The following is a 20,321-nucleotide window of genomic DNA, read 5'->3' as shown; positions in this document are numbered from 1 at the left end:
TTTTAAGAGCTGAAGGCAGTGCTCAACTAAGTGCAAGATAGATATACCAGATTTTTAAGAAGACCTGAAGACATTGGTCGTGCCCTACTGGTTAATAGCAAGTGCAAGGTGCTCTGCAACAAGGGGGGGTGTAAATGGACCTTACAGATAATGGTACAGCCCTGGCTTTAAATGCCTGGGGGTGTGTGAACTTCTGCAGGGTGAATGTCCTTCCTAACCCACAGACTCTTTCCAAACGTTATGAAAAAAGTTGGATGAAAATTCCTGGGAATCACTGGATGGTTCCAAAGGAAAGTTTCTCGTAGGTCATGAGAGAAGACCAGTTTCTTGTCTGCCTCACAAGACCTAGGCAAAAATGCATCTAACAGGGAGGAAGAAAGTGTATTTATTACTTTGCTCTGTTTAAGATTTAGCCCCAGGTAACAGAACCACACCATGACTGGGACACAGCCCCTGTAACAATCAGCCCAAGACACAGAGGTGGCCAGTCTTGGTGTAGCAAAATGACAGCAAAATGTTCTCCTCAAATCATCTTGTGCGAGCTTATTCTTTATAATTATTCATAATAAATAAGAATATTTAATAATCTTATTATTATTAATAATACCTTGGCTGATATTAAGGGTTATACAGATCATACTCATTTTAATAGTGTGCAGCAAATGACAGGGGACTAGAAATTACCAGCTCAGGACTTGCAACTGAAAGCACCTTTCATTAGACTACTAAAATTACATAAAGTCATCTACTTTTCCTGCTCTCCCAAGACTGCCTGCAGGAGGGCCAAAAATCACAGTCCATTTAGAAAAGCTGGGAAAAAAAAAGTTTCCTGAGGAGCCTTCCAGTACCTGCTAAACCAGCTGTTTAGAAAACATCTGAAGACACCTGGAATTTCATGGAAATGCCACTACACTTCTGAAATGAGTAAGATCCATTAAAAAAAAATCAATTGTAAGCATTAGAAATCAGAAGAAATAAATAAGTAGAGAAGTCTCTAAGTAATAAGCCCTCCACTCAGATTTCACTCACTAACTGAATTTCTTTTCTGCTCTAGTTAATGTTTTACTAAGGAATCACTCTCAGCTCTTGGGTGATACCTGCTAATGAAGAGCTAAACGATGTATTTTGCAAACTGGATTTTAAACTATCTCCCTAAACCTATTTCCATAGTCTGTGTTAAGCTTGGAACTTGCAGAGCTGGTGTAATTAAGAAGGCTGTTGCTAATCTTTTTAATGCTAAACTTTTTAATGCCATTTTCCTGGACTCCTGTAAGCAGTGTGAGCTTACTTTCAGGTTGGATAATTACTTTTACGAGAGGATGAGGCATCAACACAGTGCATTATGTTGCTCAGTACCTCTACACTGTACTGTATATACCATTTTTGACTGGGCAAACTCACCATTTACACCTATAGGGCTGCATTTTCAGCAGTCCAGAGGCCTTTGGGCACATTTTTTTCCCCCTGACTTCTTGTGAGACTGTGGGTCTTCTCGAAATTATAGCTAAAAGTGCTAACAGCACATTTCCAAAGCAAGATGAGCAGCCTCACAGCTCCTGTTAGCTCAAATGACTTGAAATAGTGTATCATGAAACAATAAATTGATGTGGCTCACTTGCTAGGTCTGCAAGCTAACTGCAAATTAACCATCATGGATAAGCTAAAAATAAAGGGACATATGCCCCCCAGGTTGTCACATGAGGGAAAGTATTCGCCCTCAATATTGTCATCTATTACCATCACAGAGTTATAACACTGTGCCATTTCCAACACAGGGGTTGTCCTGCTGGTGAGGGGATGGTTTGTCATGGGTGGCAAGACACAAGTGATATGGAAACTTCATAAATGCTGTCACCTACTGCAATTATTAGCCCAGCAATCAGTTAAATATTCAAAGTGAATATTCTGCTCTCCTGGAGGTGGTCACTCCAGGTAGGTGTGGGCACTCACAGCCAGAGCTGAGCTTGTCAGAGGCCAGCAGGACCCTCTCCAAAGGACTCAGTGGTTTTAAGAAATGAAATAGTAACCCAGAGGGAACAGGGCAGAATCCTGTCCTGCCAGAAGCTCTCCTGTGGGTGGGGAATGCCTGAATGGGTTAACCGGGAGCAGAAGCTAAAGAATTATCCTCATTGTTCAGTGCACTTCGTATTCCCTTCCACTCTCGGGCTCCAACAACACAGAGGAACAAGCCATGCTTCAGTCTTGAAAGAAGAACATACTAGAAGCTCACTAGTCACTAGGGAAAGATCTTTCAGTGGTTACTGAAACAGCTGTGCAAAGGAAATAAATGAATTTCCAGTCATAACATTTACACTTCAATCAAAAGCACAGGAAATTTTAATTAGGCAAATACAGTTGTTCATTTAACGCCACATATGTAATAGAACATTGGTTTATATCATCATCATCATCATCACTGACTTTTAAGTCAACAGGCAGGTCTGCAACAGGAGGTTTTTTAGGAATCCTACAGCAACACATACACACAAACACACAAACCACACGTAAAAAAGTAGCTTGCAAAAGGTAAGTAAGGTTAATGGCAAAAGCTTCTTTCTATGCAGAGGAAACTGAACATTAAAAGCTGCAGCGTTAGAAAAAAAAAAAAAAAGGAAGTTTAAAAACAAGAAATGAAGTTGTACAACAGATGAGAACTTAACAAAATTGGTGACCTTTCCACACAGATGAAGTCGGGTTAAAAAAAAAAACAAAAAAAACAACAAGCCAAACCAAAACCAAAGGAGACCAAAACCAAATGAGACCAAAAGAGAACCTCCCCCCCACACACATACAGACAAAAGTGAGAGCACAACAAAGGAAGTGGAAGAAAAGTGTTACCCATAAGTAGCCGCCGTTTCACCCGCTTGTCCACATCAGCTACTGACGTGGCATTGTACTCAGAACTCTCAATTGCAGCCTCATCCTTCTCTAAAACACAAGTAAGGGACAAACATGGAGCAGTTGGTTAATCACAAGCCCAATTTTCCGCTGCCTAAGACAGTTTCTTGGCATGGCACAGCCAAAGCCAAGAAGCAAGGCATGAAAGCACTAAATCCCCGTTAGAGAGTTAATTCCCTTTGAGACCCCAGGAAAAAATTACAGGGTGTTCAGGGAGAGGAGGAAGGAAGAGGGTGAGAAGGGAGAATGGTCGACTGTGAAGTAATTAACGACACACAGGAAGCTGGATTCCTACTGGAGAAGAAGACAACTAACCATGAGTGCCCCAGAGAGGTGTTAGTGATGAAAATTAAAATTCAGGAAGGCTAGTTAAACAAACTACCAAACTGTGGTTCAGGCTGATGGTGGCACCAAGATCTGAAGGTGGCAGGCAGAAGACTAAGACTAAGACTAAGACTAAGACAGACAGAGAGAGCAAGAAGAGTCCGGTGATGGATGCACCATAGTCTTGTACACACTGACACATCAGAGAAGGAGAAACCAAACACCAGCATGCAAATTAAACAAAAAACAACACCAAAAAATAAACAAACAACAAACCAAACAAACACAAAAAAAGATCAATTTGGGCAGTGCTGGTTGCCTGCTTGTCTATGAAACACTACTAGCTAAACATTCAATGCTAGGAAAGATGTTGCAAGAAGAGGGTTTAGTAATTTTAGAAGCATGCAGTGAGCGAGAAGATGGCATCAAAGATCATTTGACAAGGTGGTCTCTGATATCCTACATGTAAGAGTTTCATACAGCATGATGAGGACTTTGGTTATGCTTCATTAGAAATACACAGAAACAGTCACGAGTGTGGGAAGAGATGATCAGTAGGTGAAATAAAATTAAAGATTTCTGATACAGGAGAGCGATGAAGAAGCAGCAGCTGGGTAAATAAAATGATTTCTAGGAAGAGGGAAATGCTGATTAGGAAAACTAAAACGAAAAATGCAAGTGGGGACTTTCACATGCAGCAAACGTAAAAAAAAAAAAGATAAAAGGTTAAGTCAAGCAAACGAAGACAAAATATGTTAGACAAAGGGTCAACAAGTATTTATCTGGCATTGCAGAAGTTTGCATTCTTGCAGTGATGCCTGGAAAATATACACCACTGAAGACAGCAAACACTGGAATCACTGAGGTGAGGAGGAGGAGGAGGCTGGCAGGTTTTGTTTGTGGCAACACTACATGGTTGAGTGGTAACAAGAAGTTGTTTTGTTTTGTTTTTAACAAGTTCTAGATGGGATCAGGCTGCAATAGAGGCTTTTGTTTGAGTTTTTGTTTTGCCTTTTTTTTTTTTTCTCTGTAAATAATTAATAAACGTCAGTTATCAGACAAGACAGGCAATCAGGAACCATCACCAGAAAGCAGGAATAAAAATGTAAAAAAAAAAGAAATAAAAAAATTAAAAGTATTCTAAGAGAAAGAACTATTTAGAGGGACGAAAATCAGCACAGGCAGTAATATGTGACTTACATCACAAGACCAAGGAATGTAACATGGAGTTGTATGTATTACATTACAAAAATGGGAAAAAAAAAGTAAAAAACAGGTGCAGTGTACACAGCTTTTCAAATCATTTTTTACATGCTGGACAAAATAAAACATCAATCCAAGGGTATTAGTGAACGATAATAAACAGAAGATCAATTATCCATTCAATAAAACCTGCTCTCAAAGCCCTCACCAGTGGGAAAACCATTATGGATTTTAGATTCTGATCCGTCACCAAGAATTTTCAAATGTTAACTTGCACTATGCAAAAATATCCTTTTTTCTTTTCTTTTTTTTTTTTTCTTTTAAAGCAGAGTGGAAAGAAATGACGTTAAGCAAATAATACATTTTCTAACCATAAATGTTTGCACGGCATCTCCCCAGATGCTCCATCTCTTGAACAGCTTTTTTCCTAATAATATTCTGAATGAAAACTTACTCACTACAGGTATTATAATTTTTACAATCATAAATCATACAACAGGGAAGAAGGCACATCCTGATGACTAATTTTCCCTGATAACAGCTTAGAAAAGAAGATCGTTTTCCTAACCTTGCTTTGTGCAAGGAAGTCTTGACTCATGGAAGCGAAGGGAAGCGCTGAACTTTCATTGGAAATTATGTTCTACACCTTTTTACTTAAAACATTATGTTCTACACCTTTTGACTTCAAAAATTACGTTCTGCACCTTTTAACTTGCACAATTAATAGAGTTATGAAGAGAAACAAAAGTTGCACGTGAGTAACAAAGGGGATACTTCATTAACACACGTTTTGACAGAACACGCACAAAATGCTTCTCTCTCTGCCCAGCGTGACCTCAGCCACAGCAGGAACTTCTCTCAGCAGTGGTGCTGAACCCCTGTGAGGTACAAACACACCCACACTCACTCATATACACACACACACACAGGTGTAGACATGAGTATTCTGTGAGGAGCACGAAATCAAAGGCGCTGCAGAGCAGGACTTACCGATGCAGGTTCGGCCGTCGGAGTGCAGGGCGTACTTCTGGTGACAACCACACACAGGCCCAGTATCTGTGTCATCACAGGTGTGCTGGCAGCCTCCATTCCCATAGTTACAGGTTACTAGTTAAGCCCCAAATGAATGTGTATATATGTATATATAAATAAAACGACAATGAAACCAATTAGTCTGGAGGGCCTTGTGGAACACGGAAGAGCAGTAACATACCAAGACATGAGGCAACATCACATTTTGTGTTTGCAGTTATTTTGTGCTTCTTCTGCTTTTTGCCCCCCCTCCCTTACGTCTGTCTCCTGTCCTAACCTCAATCTGTGCAGTGGAGAGAGAAAAATCACAGCATGTGCTATATTTTCCCCAGTCTATCTGTATTAATAATTTTAGTAGGGGTGGGTACCCAGTTCCACCTCTTCCTAAAATTCATGTCCAATACACATGTATATTTTCAAGTCTGTAGACAGCATCCCTTGTTTGCTCCCCCTTCATCTCCTCGTTTTGAAATGTTACAGTAATTTAAATGCTGACTCCTGCTTTCAGAAGGAACCTACTCACATTGGTCTTAGCAGAATTTTCCTTCTAGCTTAAGAAAATTTAGAGAAGCCAATTTCAAGATACACTAAAACCAAGATAATGGTTAACAGGGTTTGAAAATCATGTATCTGTCTCTAAACTGAGGTTCTATCTAATGCAAGAGGGCTGAGCTCATCTGTTTTCCCACTGAACTCAGTGACCCTGCTTTAATCCCACCTTCTGAAAATGGAGTAGACCGGAATTTTCAGTCACAGTGCCTAGAAATGAGATTTCCCCCCTCTGGTGTGAGCACCTCAGTGCTGAGCTGTCGTGTCCCTCTCAGTAACCACTGAAATACTGAGCTTAAAATGGAACAGTTCTAAGAAAAGCAACTGAGGGAGACCCACCCCAGCACACCCAACAGAATTCCCGTTCAAGCCTCCTGCCGGTGGGGGAACTACGAGTTTACAACTTCAGTCCTTGAAGTCTGGCAAAGATTCCAACAGGAATTGTCCATCTCTCAGGTGAGCACAGACCTGAGGCCACTACGGGTGCATCCCTGGTCCTTCCCACTGAACAGTGGGAATAAAATCCTTGTGCTGTTCAGGGACAGAGAGGGAACAGCCTTGGTGCCCAGGGCTAAGAACAATCTCTGAGAGAGCCTGCCTGGATTCCCACCTCACTTTCCAGGAATATCTATCCAATTGCAAGGAATGCCAGTGTGAAAGGTGGAGAGCAGCCTGATCCATGTTCCCTTACTGGAGCTTGACAGTTTGTGCACTAGACTGGGAAATGGGAACTGTGGGTTCAGTCCCACCAGATGGAGGAGGGAACTGAACTCACATACCCCCAAGTTGTAAGAATCCTAAACTTCCAAGGAATTACATTAAAAAATCCCCCTAAGCAACAGCCACCCTCAGGCATTCTTTCTCCTCTTCCACTTTTACAGGTTAACTAATCATTTATTTTTGTGGAAAAAAACCCAAACAAACCACCTGAAACAAACAATTCTGCAACATTTCTTTCCCTTCACTACACAACAGCATTTTAGCTTCTATTTTTGATGCAAACCAAACAAAATTTTATGTCAATTCTCTGTTCTTAAACCTCCCATCTTTGATTTGTGCTAATCCAAGGTAAAGTGATTTCTCTCTACCTTTCCTCCCCTTATGCCTGATCCCACGTGCCTCTAGGACTATATGGAGGTTCATTCCATGTTTCTATGCCATCACTAATTAACTTAAAGGTCTTGTTTATGCCACAAGTTTGAATACATTTCAGTATTTTTACTGAGATTTTTAAAGTGCAATCAGCAACAAAGCCCATATTTTAAAAAACTTGACTGCAGTGGTTATTTTTGGCATTCCCTGCTGAAAGCCTCTGCTGGCAGGGATGAAAATATCTGATGTAAATATGAGGAACTTTTCCTTACTATATTTGTCTGTGAAAAAAAATCCAGACTGATGGCATTTATAGTAAACCCTGCAGAATCACACACTTCTTTTATAGTTTCCCTGTATATTAAAGTTACTGGGTCCTGTTCTACCCAGTCAGGGAACACAGATGTAGGTCAGTTCCTTTTCCTGTCTCCTACAAACATTAGTAAATCACGTTTTTGAAGGATTTGAATTTCTGTCTAGACTACAATTTATTTATTTATTTATTTTAAGCAACTTGAGCCAAAATTCTGGAGCTTGACAGCCCCGCAGGTGAAATTGGTACAAAATCCAGTGGTTGTAAAATATGTCATTTCGCTTTTCTTCCAGCCCTAATTCCGTGGCAGTGACACGGTGAGAAGTTTCTCTTGCTTAGAGGAAGAAAATAGTAATTATTTAAAAGCAAATGGACATCCAGATCTACTCCATTTTTGTCAGAAAGAATTAAAGCAGTGTTACTGAGAATTCCCCAAAGTGTTTTTTTAAAAATTATTTCTGATTAATCTGGACTCTGCAGCCATGCAAAGGGCTGTGTGCTCATTCAGAGCCTATGAAATCCAAGAGGCAAACAAAAAGAGGCAAAATGGTAAATTCTGACAGACACACATCACCTTAAAATATTATAAATCATGTCACAATAAAAGAGATGGAAAATAGTATTTTTTTTTTAAACCAAAGGAGAATATACACCTATCTGTTAGAACTCAGACATATTTATTCCCACACAGCAGATTTAAAACCAGAGTAGTACCATTGCTTTAGACACCAGAGCCTACATCCATAGAAATATATATGGACTAGTCTAGAAATGACATTTTGATGATGAAAGACAAGAAACAACTGTCTGGATTAATGTACATATTCCACCTGATAATGATATTGATGGTTAAACTCCCCAGAAGACAGAAAATACCAGAATTCTCACTCTAAACCCTAAATCCTCTTTTCAGTGCTTCTCTGAGGTTTCAGAGAATCCTTTTTTTTGTTTGTTTCTTCCATCTCACACGCCCATGACAAGGAGTATTTGAAAACACGTGGCCAATTATTAAATCCAGCATTTAGTATCCAGTAACTCAAAAAATCCCCCAGGATAACAATGTCCTGATCTTGCCCTGAGAGATATCCCTATGGCTCAGATGCCACAGAATTTGTCACAAGCCAGGTCTTATGGTTTTGTAGAATGGATCTCTGCAACAATTCAAACATTGTCATTCCAGATAAATTAAGAACTGCACTGCTTTTTAACTAAATTGGCCATTAAATACATAATTTACCTTAATATATGGGCTTCTCTTTTTTATGTGATTGAGCTGTGCATGCAACATTGCTTACATTATTTATTCTAGTATAGCTTCAGATTTTTAACATTCTGAAGGTCTTTTACTTGTTTATAACTCTTTTAGGTTGCAACTTGCAGGCATGTGTATCTGCTGTAGGTTCCCTCTTACTTTTTGAACTTCCAGCTAATAAAGAGATGAACACAAAATGTCCTGGTTTGCTCACATTTGGGGGGGAAAAATCTTCAGTTTATCAAAAATTTCTAATGTAATCATGCTCAGGAGCAGGATCCTAAAATCTCTCATGGACACAGATGCAGAAAGAGGAGGTAAATTCTCATATTTTCTCAATATAATCTGGAACCAAATTCACTACTCCGAAGTATCTTCTTTCTGCTGCCAACAATTATCTATGAGAATCACTGACAAAACATAATATTCTTCTAATAAAGCCATTAAAGCAGTTTCTACAGAAATATCAGTAAACTACCAGAAGCTGAAGTTTACTGAAGTTTTGGATCTAAAGGATGCAGCTCCTCTGAGGAATTATGTATGGATCTTGGTGTTTTTCTGGATGACCTCTTGAGGTCCCTTTAGTCCCACTGTTTTCTCAGCATGCTGGGCAACTGAAAAATGGCATCCTTCAAATTTACACCAAGAAACCACTAAGGCTGCAATCTTAAGCACTCAGAAGCTGCAAAATCCCAGACTTCCTGTCCACAGATCCCTTTTATCATGATCTCTCTCCTTACTGACAAATGCAGAAAACACTCCTGTGTCATTCAGTGCACAGGGAAGCTGGGGAAGGTCAGGGCTGTGGAAACAGCTGGGCATCTTTTCCCATTTGCTGCAGAGTGAGGAGCAAATCAGAGGTGGACTGTCAAGAAAGAATGGTCTTGTTCAGACAGAGCCCTAAAAACTCTGATCTACTTCTGCCTTCGCCGTGGAATTCCTACTTAGGGCTTGGCAAGTCACCTGGATCCCTTCTAGTCCAGGTTACTGATACTATATTCCTTTCTCCATGGCATTTGCAGCTACAGCTGGAGCCACCAGGAGCTCGGCTGGGATCACATCACAGTGCTGTAAATGCTGAGCTGGGTTCTGTGTGTTTCTTGTTCATCTCCTATCACTCCTAAATGGCTTTGACATCACCATCTTTATATTCATTTCCCCTCTGTAAGACAGGCAAAGCAGCACTCTGTAACTTGACAAGAATGTTCTGAAAACACACTGCCAACGCCTACAAAGCACTTTGATATTACACTAATGAGTATCATGGGAAAACCCACGAGGAAATTAAAAATTTCAGGTTCACAGCAGGGTTTAAATGCGGTGCAGCAGGAGAGGCATGACACTAAATTATGGAGAGGAGGACGTTGAACACAAGCCTGTTCAATGAGCACTGACCATCATGTACAGTGAATAAAGCATGACACCAAGAGTGCCTTCCTTATCAGCATGAGGTGATAAATGATCAGATGCTGATTATGTAATTAGAATTTAATGACAATCTTGTCACTTGCAAAACTCCACCTCAAGGTTTAAGCCAATCCTGCTCAAATGGTCAGCTGTGAAAAAGTTTTTTTAAAAGTCAGTATTTGGTTTCAGAACTAGACCTTTATAAAGAGCCTGCTGTAATCTCACAATTATTGTCCCAGGCTATGTGGCTATTTTGTGTTTGTGAGGGCCAGAAGCAGTTGTTTTAAATGAAACTCTGCAACATGCCTGCAGAATGTGTTGTGGCTTTAGGGGCTGGTGCACTCCAAAGTAAGGTCTGCAGCCTTGAAAAACTCAACATCCTCACTCAGAGGTCTGTCAGCAGAAGTTCATTATACTTCCAGCTACAATGTGAACACCACAGGGGCACAGAATAAATCGAGGTTTTTCACTCTATTAAACCTTGAGGCATTTAGAAATAATGTTCTGGAAAAGGCTTTCATACTCCTGCCACCATCTCAGTATGAAAAGGGATACTGAAATTCCTAAAGATACACAGTTTGAGGAAACAAATAACAAACAGCATAAATAAACATCCTCTCCCACTTCACCAATGTAGCTGATGCTGCACTGCAATTACCAGCACGCAATGTTCACTTCTGATAAACACTGGGAATGGAAATTACCATAAATGCAATTTTTCTCTGTGCTTTTGCCTTTGGCCCTGTGTAACCTCTTAATACCCTGCAGAAATCAGGCTGTATGATATCCTGTGGCATTCCTTGGTGATAATCAAAGGTGATTCTTTTGACTTTGTACTTGGGAACTGATACCATCTCACCTCATGCTTATACAGTGGAGATCTCAGGAAGACAAAACCAGAAGTGTAAGAAAGACTGCCTCAAAAATACTGGCCCTGTGCAAAGCACCAAACATTTTTCACACTGTTTCATTAAACTTCCTTCTTTTTTGGTCTCTCACAAAGCTACCAAGAAGCTACTGGAGTCAGATCTAACACTCACTGAAGCCACCAGAAAGACTCAATCCTGAAGTTTTCAGGTAATGATGCTGAGGTCAATTATTTCAACCTGAACAGGGAGATTTCTAATTTTGTGTGCTAATGAAGATCTGTATCTTCAGCATCCCAGCTTCAAGAATATGTCACTGGGGGCTTTTCTTTGAAGAACAGTACATATGATACAGCTGCATGTTTTCCAAGTAATAAAAGGAAAGCTAGACTGTGTGCAGTGGAATCAGGACTAGAGCAATCATTTCCATCCTTCCAAAAAGAGGAAGTCACACTCTTAATTTGATAGTCTGGTGGCTTTATCATTAAATCCATTAGCAGACTTATCAATGCATCTGTCACTGTGGTCTTCCCAAATATTGCAAGCCAGAACCCACTATGCTTTATTTGTGTTGCTTTCCAAGGAAAGTCTCCATTAAACTGATCCTTCACTTTTCTGCATCCATAAGGAGGTAGAAAAATTGTTACTATTTTGTCAAGAGAGCCACTGTCAAGATTTCAACATTCCATCATTCAATCCCTCTTACCCATCCCCAAATACCCCTTCCACAGCAAAAATCCCACATCGCTAACATTACAAATCATCTCTGGCCAAAACAAAGTTAACTCCTTCTGGAACACAACAACAACGAAGAAAACAAGACATTTTGGGGCATTTGAAATTTAATCTTCATCTACCTACATTTGCAGTCCTTCTGGTTTTTGGCAAGCTCAAAGCCAGGCCTACATTCACAGGCAACCCCACCTTTGGGTGTCTCCCGGCAGATGTGTGCACACCCATGATCTTTGTTCATACAGTTCATACCCTCTGGGAATAAAAAAAAAAAAAAGAGAGAGAAAAATGGAAATTATTAGTATTGAAGTAAAATTACAAAATGATTATACATACCCAGTCCTTCAGCAACTTTAACTTTCATTTTTGCTTGTTCCACGAGACAAGAGGACAGAGTTGAAAAGAGATTTATAATCAACAAAACAGTGTAATACAAGTCAAAGTTCCTCCTGGGCAAATGCTGCTGTGGACTATAGGGTGTCTCTGTTGCATGTGGAAACTCAGAACTTGTGACTTACTTATTCTGTATCTATATTTTAATCTTCCATGAAAATGTCATGGATTTAAAGGATACTCCAGCAATGTCCCACTGGTGATTATCAGAGTTCAGCAACTGAACTCACTGTCATTTTTTTCCCTGTATAAATTTAATGGCTGTTACTGTCTGGTGCATTTTTATTTGCCTGTAAATGTGTTTTATATTTTCTAACACACAAAATCCATCAAATACTATAACTAAGTGGATCTGTTTCTTTTCTGCTGTTTGTTATGCACCTCAATTATCTGTCACCTCCAACAAACCTACCACCACTTTTCCCTTTGACTCTATGAAACAAAACACACAAATATCCAAGTGCCGTGGGTGGATTCCTGATAATGTTTGTGCCAGGGAACAGTGTAAATCAGCTTTCTTTGAACCATCACAGTGCCAATTTTAGCTTTCTAAACCATGTAAGTGATTTAGATACTGAATGCACCTTATGCTCTTAGAGCCTTTCACTGCTGTGTTAATTCAAACCCCACATATTCACAGAAATCTTGAACTCAGCTCTTATGGGTCAGCATCTAACATTCCTTGTGGGAACGAAGGTTAGCCACATTTGCATTACAAAGCCTTCCCAGACTTCCCCTTGGATATCTGACTGGAAAGGAGAGACAAATTCTCTCAGAGTACACCGACAGAGAATTCACAGTGTAACTCAGCTTGCTGCCCCAAAACAGCATTTATTCCCCAAAACACTGGTGTGAGCAACAACAGTGTGGACTCAAGAAGGCACTTGACACTTTGCAACACCTACTCCTATCTGTTCTAGGCTAATTTTTCAAAATAACTCCAGTGTAAAATGTTCAGCTTAAATCTACTGTAAGCAAATGGGAGTTTTTTGTACAAATTTTTGAGGAGGAAATGCTACAGAAAGCCAGAGATTCCCTCAGGTTGTCAGAAGTTAACAGCTTCAAGAAGTTTTCTCTCTCCTCAGTTTTACCTCTGAAAGGTTTATATCAGCAGAGGAATGAAAAACACACATCACCAGTCCTACAGAAGATATCAGGATCTTAAACCTCATCACCTGTAACAACCCACATTATAGACAGCAGATATATTTATTACTTCTGAATTCCCCTCTGTGTTGTCCTTGATGAGTCTTAAAACTTGCCAAAACACAAAATAAGTTATTCTTTGTAAACTTTGCAGCCTGGACAACAGATGCTATTGTGAGATACAATACATCCTATAAGCCATAATACCATCCTACACATCAAAGTGAGGTATGAAGGTTTTGTTTGGCTGAACAGACACAAGAAACCTGGGAATGGCCTTAGTGAAGGTTTTGAGGCATTTTATAATCTCTTTCTCTCCACTTCTCCCAACAAAGGATTTCAGACACAATGTGTTTGTCAAACTGCATTCCTGTGCACTCCAGCTCTGCCCAGAAAAGGATCTGGGAAAGATAACACATGGCTGATTGAGTCACACTGCTGAGGCAATGAGGAGAGGGAATTACATAGATGAAAGAAGATATTTAAGGGCCCAGGAGTGTAATGAAGCAAGTGATTTTTCACTGGTTACTTACAGATAGTGAATATCTGCCATTGTTAAAATCACTTGGGAAGACAACACAAAATACTGGGGGAAATCGAAGCTCAAAATCATTACACTGTGAAACAAAAGTGAGACAAGAGTAGAATTTTATCCTGCTATTTGTGTGTAAGACCACAATATTTCAGTTACTGTATTAATTATTTTAGCTATTGTATGAATCAGGTAGTCAGAGTTGTAGAAAAACTATTTCAGTTCCATGTTTAGCTGGAGATCAGCACAGAAATCTCCTAAGCCTGAAATTCATTATTTTAGATAATGCTAAGTTTTTTCCTAGTGAAATGAAAGGCTATTATTTTTCAGTCAAGAGCAGGAACTCGGGCACAATGAAAATTCTCATTTTTATTTCAGCATTTTTCAAAATCCCTAAAAATTAAATTACAAAAAACTGCTAAGCAAAACTTTTCTAGCCTGAAGAAATATATTGAAAGAAGAATGCAGCAAATTTTACCTTGCTAAAAAAAAGGTGATCTAAACCAAATTTGTCTTAATTGGCAAATAGTTCTAATAATTCCAAATTTAAATTTTTCAGCAAATACAGTATTTGGTCAGATGTCTTCTGTATCAATCAACATACACAAGTAATTTATGAATCATTGTTGATAAATAAAGTTTACCTTTTTTGCAAGCTGACTCTTCAGACAATATTGAATCTTTAATGATACAGCATATAAATCACACTAAAAATTTACAAAAATATGCTAAACACCTTCCTAGTAATAATTTTTGTTGCTATAGAAATGCATATAAATGGGAGAGAAAAATATTCCTAAAATGACTTTGTTCAGTATTCTTGTCAACATCTGCATCACTCAGGTTTGAACACCAGGAGCTGTTCCCAGCTGGGATTTTTGCAGGGATCTGCATGTCCCAGCTTCTAGAACTGATGATAATTTGGGTCAAGTGAAAAACCACAGTTCTCAAATGTAGGGAGAGTCTAAATGTTGGTAAAAGAGAAGTCTGTACATCAAAAAAAAAAAATCATTATTTTATCGTCACGACACTAAAATGCCCAATATTGAAAAGTCTTACATATTAACTGTTAATAAAAGCAGCATCTTAATTCCATGTGCTGTTACTCAAGGTAATCTCTAAAGGCAGCACAAGAGTGGGTGCGTGTTCCCTTTGGCAGTGCTGGCAGACAGCAAAATAAACTTTTGGAACACAGACACATTCTCAGCAAATTCACCTTACAGACAGCAAAACAGAATCCACTGGAAAATATAAACAGGAAGAGAAATGCCACTTGAGAAAGGAAAACACTAATCTAATTAAAACTAAATCCTCTCTCAGCATTCTAGATACGACTTGAGAAACTCTCTCCTGTTGCATTCTTGGGTTTTTTTCCGACTTTGAGTTACAAAAGGTTGTTCATGGGAGTGTGTCAGACATTGTCCTGTGCACCCACAACCCACAGGCAGTTTTGTTCCTGGCCTAGGAGAGCTTTGGGTGTGAGTCTGCCCCATTAATCCAGTCTGCCACCTGGTTATCACAGATCTCCTAATAGTGCTGTTCTGCAAAATGTTCAGTCTGATACAATGACCCCCCCATTGTATTATGCTCTAAAAATGTTTTCAGCTCAATGGCTCTGAAAGTGCTTAAATCAGCCTCACTGTGACAACTAAGGTACTGATCAGCCTTTATTTTTCATTAACACTGCCTGTTCTCATCTTAATTAACACTTCTAGCAATTATTTCACCCCGTGGCTCATCATATATGCTCAGATTGTCCTCTGTGTTGTCATCATTTCACTTACTCTGTGTTTACATTGCTGCTGTTTTTATAACTTTCAAATAAACAAGCTGATTCCAAACACAATCCAAAAAAAGACTATTTAAATTGCACCAAAGACAAAACACAGGAATAACTTTTAGAGTGCTGTCAGACTACATGGACTTGAATGTGGTAAGAAAATACAAGAGATCTTGAACTTAACCTGTATATACACACTGGCATGCACAGTAGCATGTGCACTATTTACACTCAGTCCTCAAAGCTACAGAATCACATTCTTTTTTCTGTTGATAAGTTAATTTTAGCACCAGGTACACAGTGAAATCTCTTATTAGAGTTGCAACATGAGATACCAAAAAAAAGTGTCTTATAAAAAATAATTTCAAAAGTTGTAGACATGATTTATGAAATTAATACATCACACATAATTTAAATGATTCTGTTCCAGTAACTCCTAGAAGAGCTAAAAAGACACTAAAAATAAGTTATATTCAAGTCATTGAATTGATGGATTTGGAGAAGCCACAGTGCTTAACTATTTCTGAACTGTTTTAAACACTTTTCTGAACATAACCCACGAGTAAAGTAAAGCATAAACCTTTATATTATTACAAACAACATGCAATTGTTGTGGTGAGTGTCTCTCCATCAATATTAGTTATAGGGGATAATTACTTCTGCTTGGGTACAGGATCCATGTGGTGCCACAAAACTGCTACTGGGGATATTCAGGGATTTCAGGACTTTTTTCTTTTGGAGAACTGCTAATTTAAGGAATGGTAGAGTTCAACTGCAACAGGATCAGTTGATACAGTTCATAGCAAAATCTCATAGCAAAATATAACAATACCAACTATGTTGTAATTGTAATAACTATAAAGAAAGAAAGAGAATGTGGTGTGAAATATAATGTTTTTAGATGATGTGATTGTCACTTATGGTCCTTCTTCCATGCCTGGTGCTGGGAAGAGGGGAATATATTTACAGCAGCAGAGAGAGGAAAGAATGCAAGAGGAAAACAAGCATTCCCATTTTAGTTGTTTACTAAACTATTAACGTAATGGGATATTTTTTTTGTTTACTTTTTAAAAATTGTGTGAGAAACTACAGCACTTACAAAAACCCCCCAGTGGTCAATGACCAAGCAACTTAGAAAATTGACAAAGACAACTCCTCTCCCAGGGTTCTTACTCTGTGAGGAATGGAATCCAACCAGAAGACACGAAGTTTCTGATGGAGATGGGAACACGATGGTAGTGAAAATGTGAGATGGCTGTTTTAATGTAGCCAAATGCTACATTATTCATGCAAATTTTTGTCATATAAAAAACACACTGCTAACTTCTTTTTTGTGTGGCTTTGTGGAAAGCAGTTCCCCATCCCCACCTGTGAGTGTCCCTGCTTTGGCCTTCTAACTCCAACATCTCATGTGCATCTCAAGAGTGATGAAAATCAGCATTTGGCTGAACAACCCCATTACAGCCAACAAATCCATATGGTCAGATCTCAGGCCCATTAAAGCAGAAGGACTGTTTTCCAACAGCCTGGAATGCTGCACAGTTGCTTCAGATCTTCTGGACATTTCTGGCTCACTAATAAGAGCCTGATTCTGGGATGTGAAGAATGTCTGGGTGAGCTTGGCCGCCCAGGGAGAGCTTAAGTTGGCTTCATCTCCAAACAGAATGTCCTTACTCAAGGATAAAACCCCTCTCAAGATTTGCTCTCTTCAGCAAGGAAATGGAGGATGAAATAAATTGATTGAGCTGATCACAACATGATGGGTACAAAGCATCCATGTAAGAACAGACCTGCAGAGCCAAGTGAGAAACCTGGCATTGGGTAAACTGGGAATGCAACAATCTGAGTCATGGGCTAATGTTTTCTGTATTCACTGAAAGAACAACAAACTTCCTATCTTCATTCCTTGGTTCTGCCTAAAGCTTTAGGAAAATGTAGTTGTTTCAGTGACTGCAACTCACCCCAACACAGGTTAAAAAGCAAACAAATAAAGCAGGCAAGCTGACCCCCAAGGAAACAGAATCCTACACTATTAAGTAGTGAAAAGTAGAGAAATCCTGGACATCATACAAGGAAACAGCTGCTGGTACCTTATAAAATAAACAAATTCAAGTTTGTTTAGCAATGACATGTGTTTTCAGTTTGGACCTAAAACGTGCTCAGGGACAGCATCTTCAGCAGCCTGGTGGCTGGCAAGATGTTCCTGCTCTGAGTGGCAGCCAGAAAAGCACATGTGTCATCCAGCCATGGAGAGGGATTTGGTCTTAAGGTTTAGAAAGAGTGTCAGAAATAAAACTCCATTCTGTCAATGAGGGCAAAGCTTTGCAATTCTGCAAAGGTGCTGTGAATTCAGAAGAGAGGAGAGAAGGATTAAGCGGGTGATGAGAATGAACGGACCAAGTTTAAATCAGCAGAAAAACCATGGAAGTAGGGAAAGGAGACGGGATCAAAAACTGCCAGAAAATGTCAGCAATTCCCCTGGGATCAAGAGGAGGATAAAAAAGACTGGCTGAAATCCATATCAGCTTGGTTGTGACCAATCTGTGTTGGCTTTCTGGTGGAACACATGAAAGAAGTTCTGCAATCTCAGTCTGCTTCCCACATTGCAGAGCTACCAAGAGAAGCTGATGCTCACTGAGAACCCTTTCCAATAGTCTCTGTTACCTTCTCACACATAGATATGGATCATCTCAAATAAAAATTCAGCAAGACAGCCCACAGAACGTGTGTTGCTGCTGCTCTGGCAGAATTAAGAGTGTTGGTCTCTGCCAGTGGCACCTGATATTAACCACTGATTTCACACAAAGGGAAACAAAGGGAAATAAATGGCAAGGGGAGAGAGAGATAAGGACAAGAAAGTGAAATAAAACACACTCAACACTACAGTTTTCATCTTTAAATAGCAATTCCTTAAACAGTAAAGCAAAGCAAAAGAGAAGGTTGGTTTTCAGGGAGACACTGCCACGCCACGACCTCCAAACACTCATTCACAGCAGTAGGAGTTCAGTAAACACAAAGAAACTCTGAGTTGTCACAAGAATAAGAAACTCCCACATTATTTTTTTTAAATATTTTGGGCCTCTCAGTACGCTAGAGCTACGAAAACCTGTCTCACCTCTTTTCTGAAAGTCTCTAGAGACAAAAAGTACCTGTTTACAACATAGTAAAATTGTAGAACATTAGACAGACAATGGCAAGGAAATGTTTTTTCCCCTCCCTGATCACAGGAAAAGTCAGTATTTAATCAAACATTCACCACCTCTACCAAGTGAAACTTCTCACAAAGATGGAGCAAAGATTTTTAGATCTCCAATGAAGACTTAAAATAATCTCAGAAAGAGATTTGCACAAATATAAATAAATAATTTAATTGAAAAGGTGGCTTTTCATTAGTGAGAAGGTTTTGAACCAGGTCTAAGCAAAAATTAAATCATTATAGTATCATTTTTGTAAAGATAGGGCAAGAGATGGGATGAGAGGATTAAAAAAAAGAATATTAAGATCGCAATTTTTTTCCTCCTTCTGAAATCTGCACAACTGACACGAGACAGACTTGGCTTCCAGAAATATTCCTAATAAAATGTTTTAAAGATAAATATTTCTAGGGCACTTTTTCAAACACACAGAGTATATTCAAATAGATGGAACAACAGTAAATATTTCAACACCGCTTTTCTTTGCAGGAACTCCCTCACATCGAAATTTCATAACTTCTTGCAAAATCCTGTAATTAAACATAAAATGAACATGTGCTCGATCAGCCCCCTGGGAAGCCAGAAGTAGGTTGACTTACTGACTCTGCCCTTTAGGAAAGCTGTGTAGTAAATAAAATCCTGCAAAGCAGGAGGAAGAAACAGATTCTTCTTCTGGGCTCCTCTTGAGCTTCAACTCCAACACTTTTTCCTCGTGGAACCAGCTGATGATGAAGGGCCCTGGATGTGTGTGAGGGTTTCCTTTCGAGCTCCAAGTGGAAGAATGACCTCAGCAATGCCTGTTCTGCACTGGGAATATTCTCACAACTCTCCAATTCTTTTTCAGGAAAGCGAGAGCCTCCTGTGGCCTTGACTTACAGCAAGGCATAAAACACTCCAAATCAGACAACACTGTCTGAAGAAATCTGATACTAATTTTGCTGTTCCAGAAAGATTATTTTATTACCATGAACACAACATGTAAAGGCATTTCTAGGTGTTGATGGCTGGAAAAAGTTTCGCACAAACACTACAATTTTTCCTATTTTCTTTTTTACATCAACAGAAAATGCAGTGTAAGATTAATTATCAAAATGATTCAGGACACTACAGTGTATGTACCTACAGATACTATGTACTATTATTAACATATGTTGTGATCTATATATATTTATGTAATATTTAATATAAAATAATAATTTTATATAATGACTATTCATAAGTATATCTAATACTATATTTACTAGCACATCTACAACCTATTTAAACCCAAGAATATGCTGTGCAAGAAGTGAAGGCTGCTCTCTGTTCTACAGGTAAATATGGAGCACAGATGGAATGATTATCTTAGACCAGAATTATCATTTTTGTAGGGCTAAACATGACCTGTTACTTTGTTCCTCACAAAATAAAACACTGACCAGGATGTCAAGGAATTCCTAGACTTGCCCCTTGCAGAAAGGACCATGTAGCACAAAGGTAGTCAAAGATAAGGGATAAAGAAATAATTTCCAGCCTCCTGCTCAGTTTTTTGGGTCACCTCAGCTCTAGAAAGCTGCATGTGAAGGAACATCCATATGTAGCTGGGCTATAGTCCCCAGAGCTCCACAT

General features: G+C 39.1%; 1 protein-coding gene across 4 annotated transcripts in view; it reads right to left on the bottom strand.

The window, feature by feature from the left end:
* The window catches only part of SCUBE1 (signal peptide, CUB domain and EGF like domain containing 1), a 175,269-nt gene that overhangs the window by 75,016 nt on the left and 79,932 nt on the right, over positions 1-20,321 (bottom strand). For 3 of the 4 annotated variants that reach the window (XM_064654102.1, XM_064654103.1, XM_064654100.1), the window contains exons 5-7: positions 11,798-11,923; positions 5,416-5,532; positions 2,839-2,928 (exon numbers count right to left, since the gene is read on the bottom strand). In XM_064654102.1, coding sequence (XP_064510172.1) covers positions 2,839-2,928; positions 5,416-5,532; positions 11,798-11,923 — 333 coding nt within the window. The remainder of the gene's footprint in view (positions 1-2,838; positions 2,929-5,415; positions 5,533-11,797; positions 11,924-20,321) is intronic. The other variant, XM_064654101.1, reaches the window with a different exon arrangement.

Source organism: Pseudopipra pipra, chromosome 5 (genome assembly GCF_036250125.1).
Source record: "Pseudopipra pipra isolate bDixPip1 chromosome 5, bDixPip1.hap1, whole genome shotgun sequence".
In the NCBI taxonomy this organism is placed as follows: domain Eukaryota; kingdom Metazoa; phylum Chordata; class Aves; order Passeriformes; family Pipridae; genus Pseudopipra; species Pseudopipra pipra.
The sequence above is the reverse complement of the archived record's forward strand: the minus strand, read 5'-3'. Positions and strand labels throughout refer to the sequence as shown.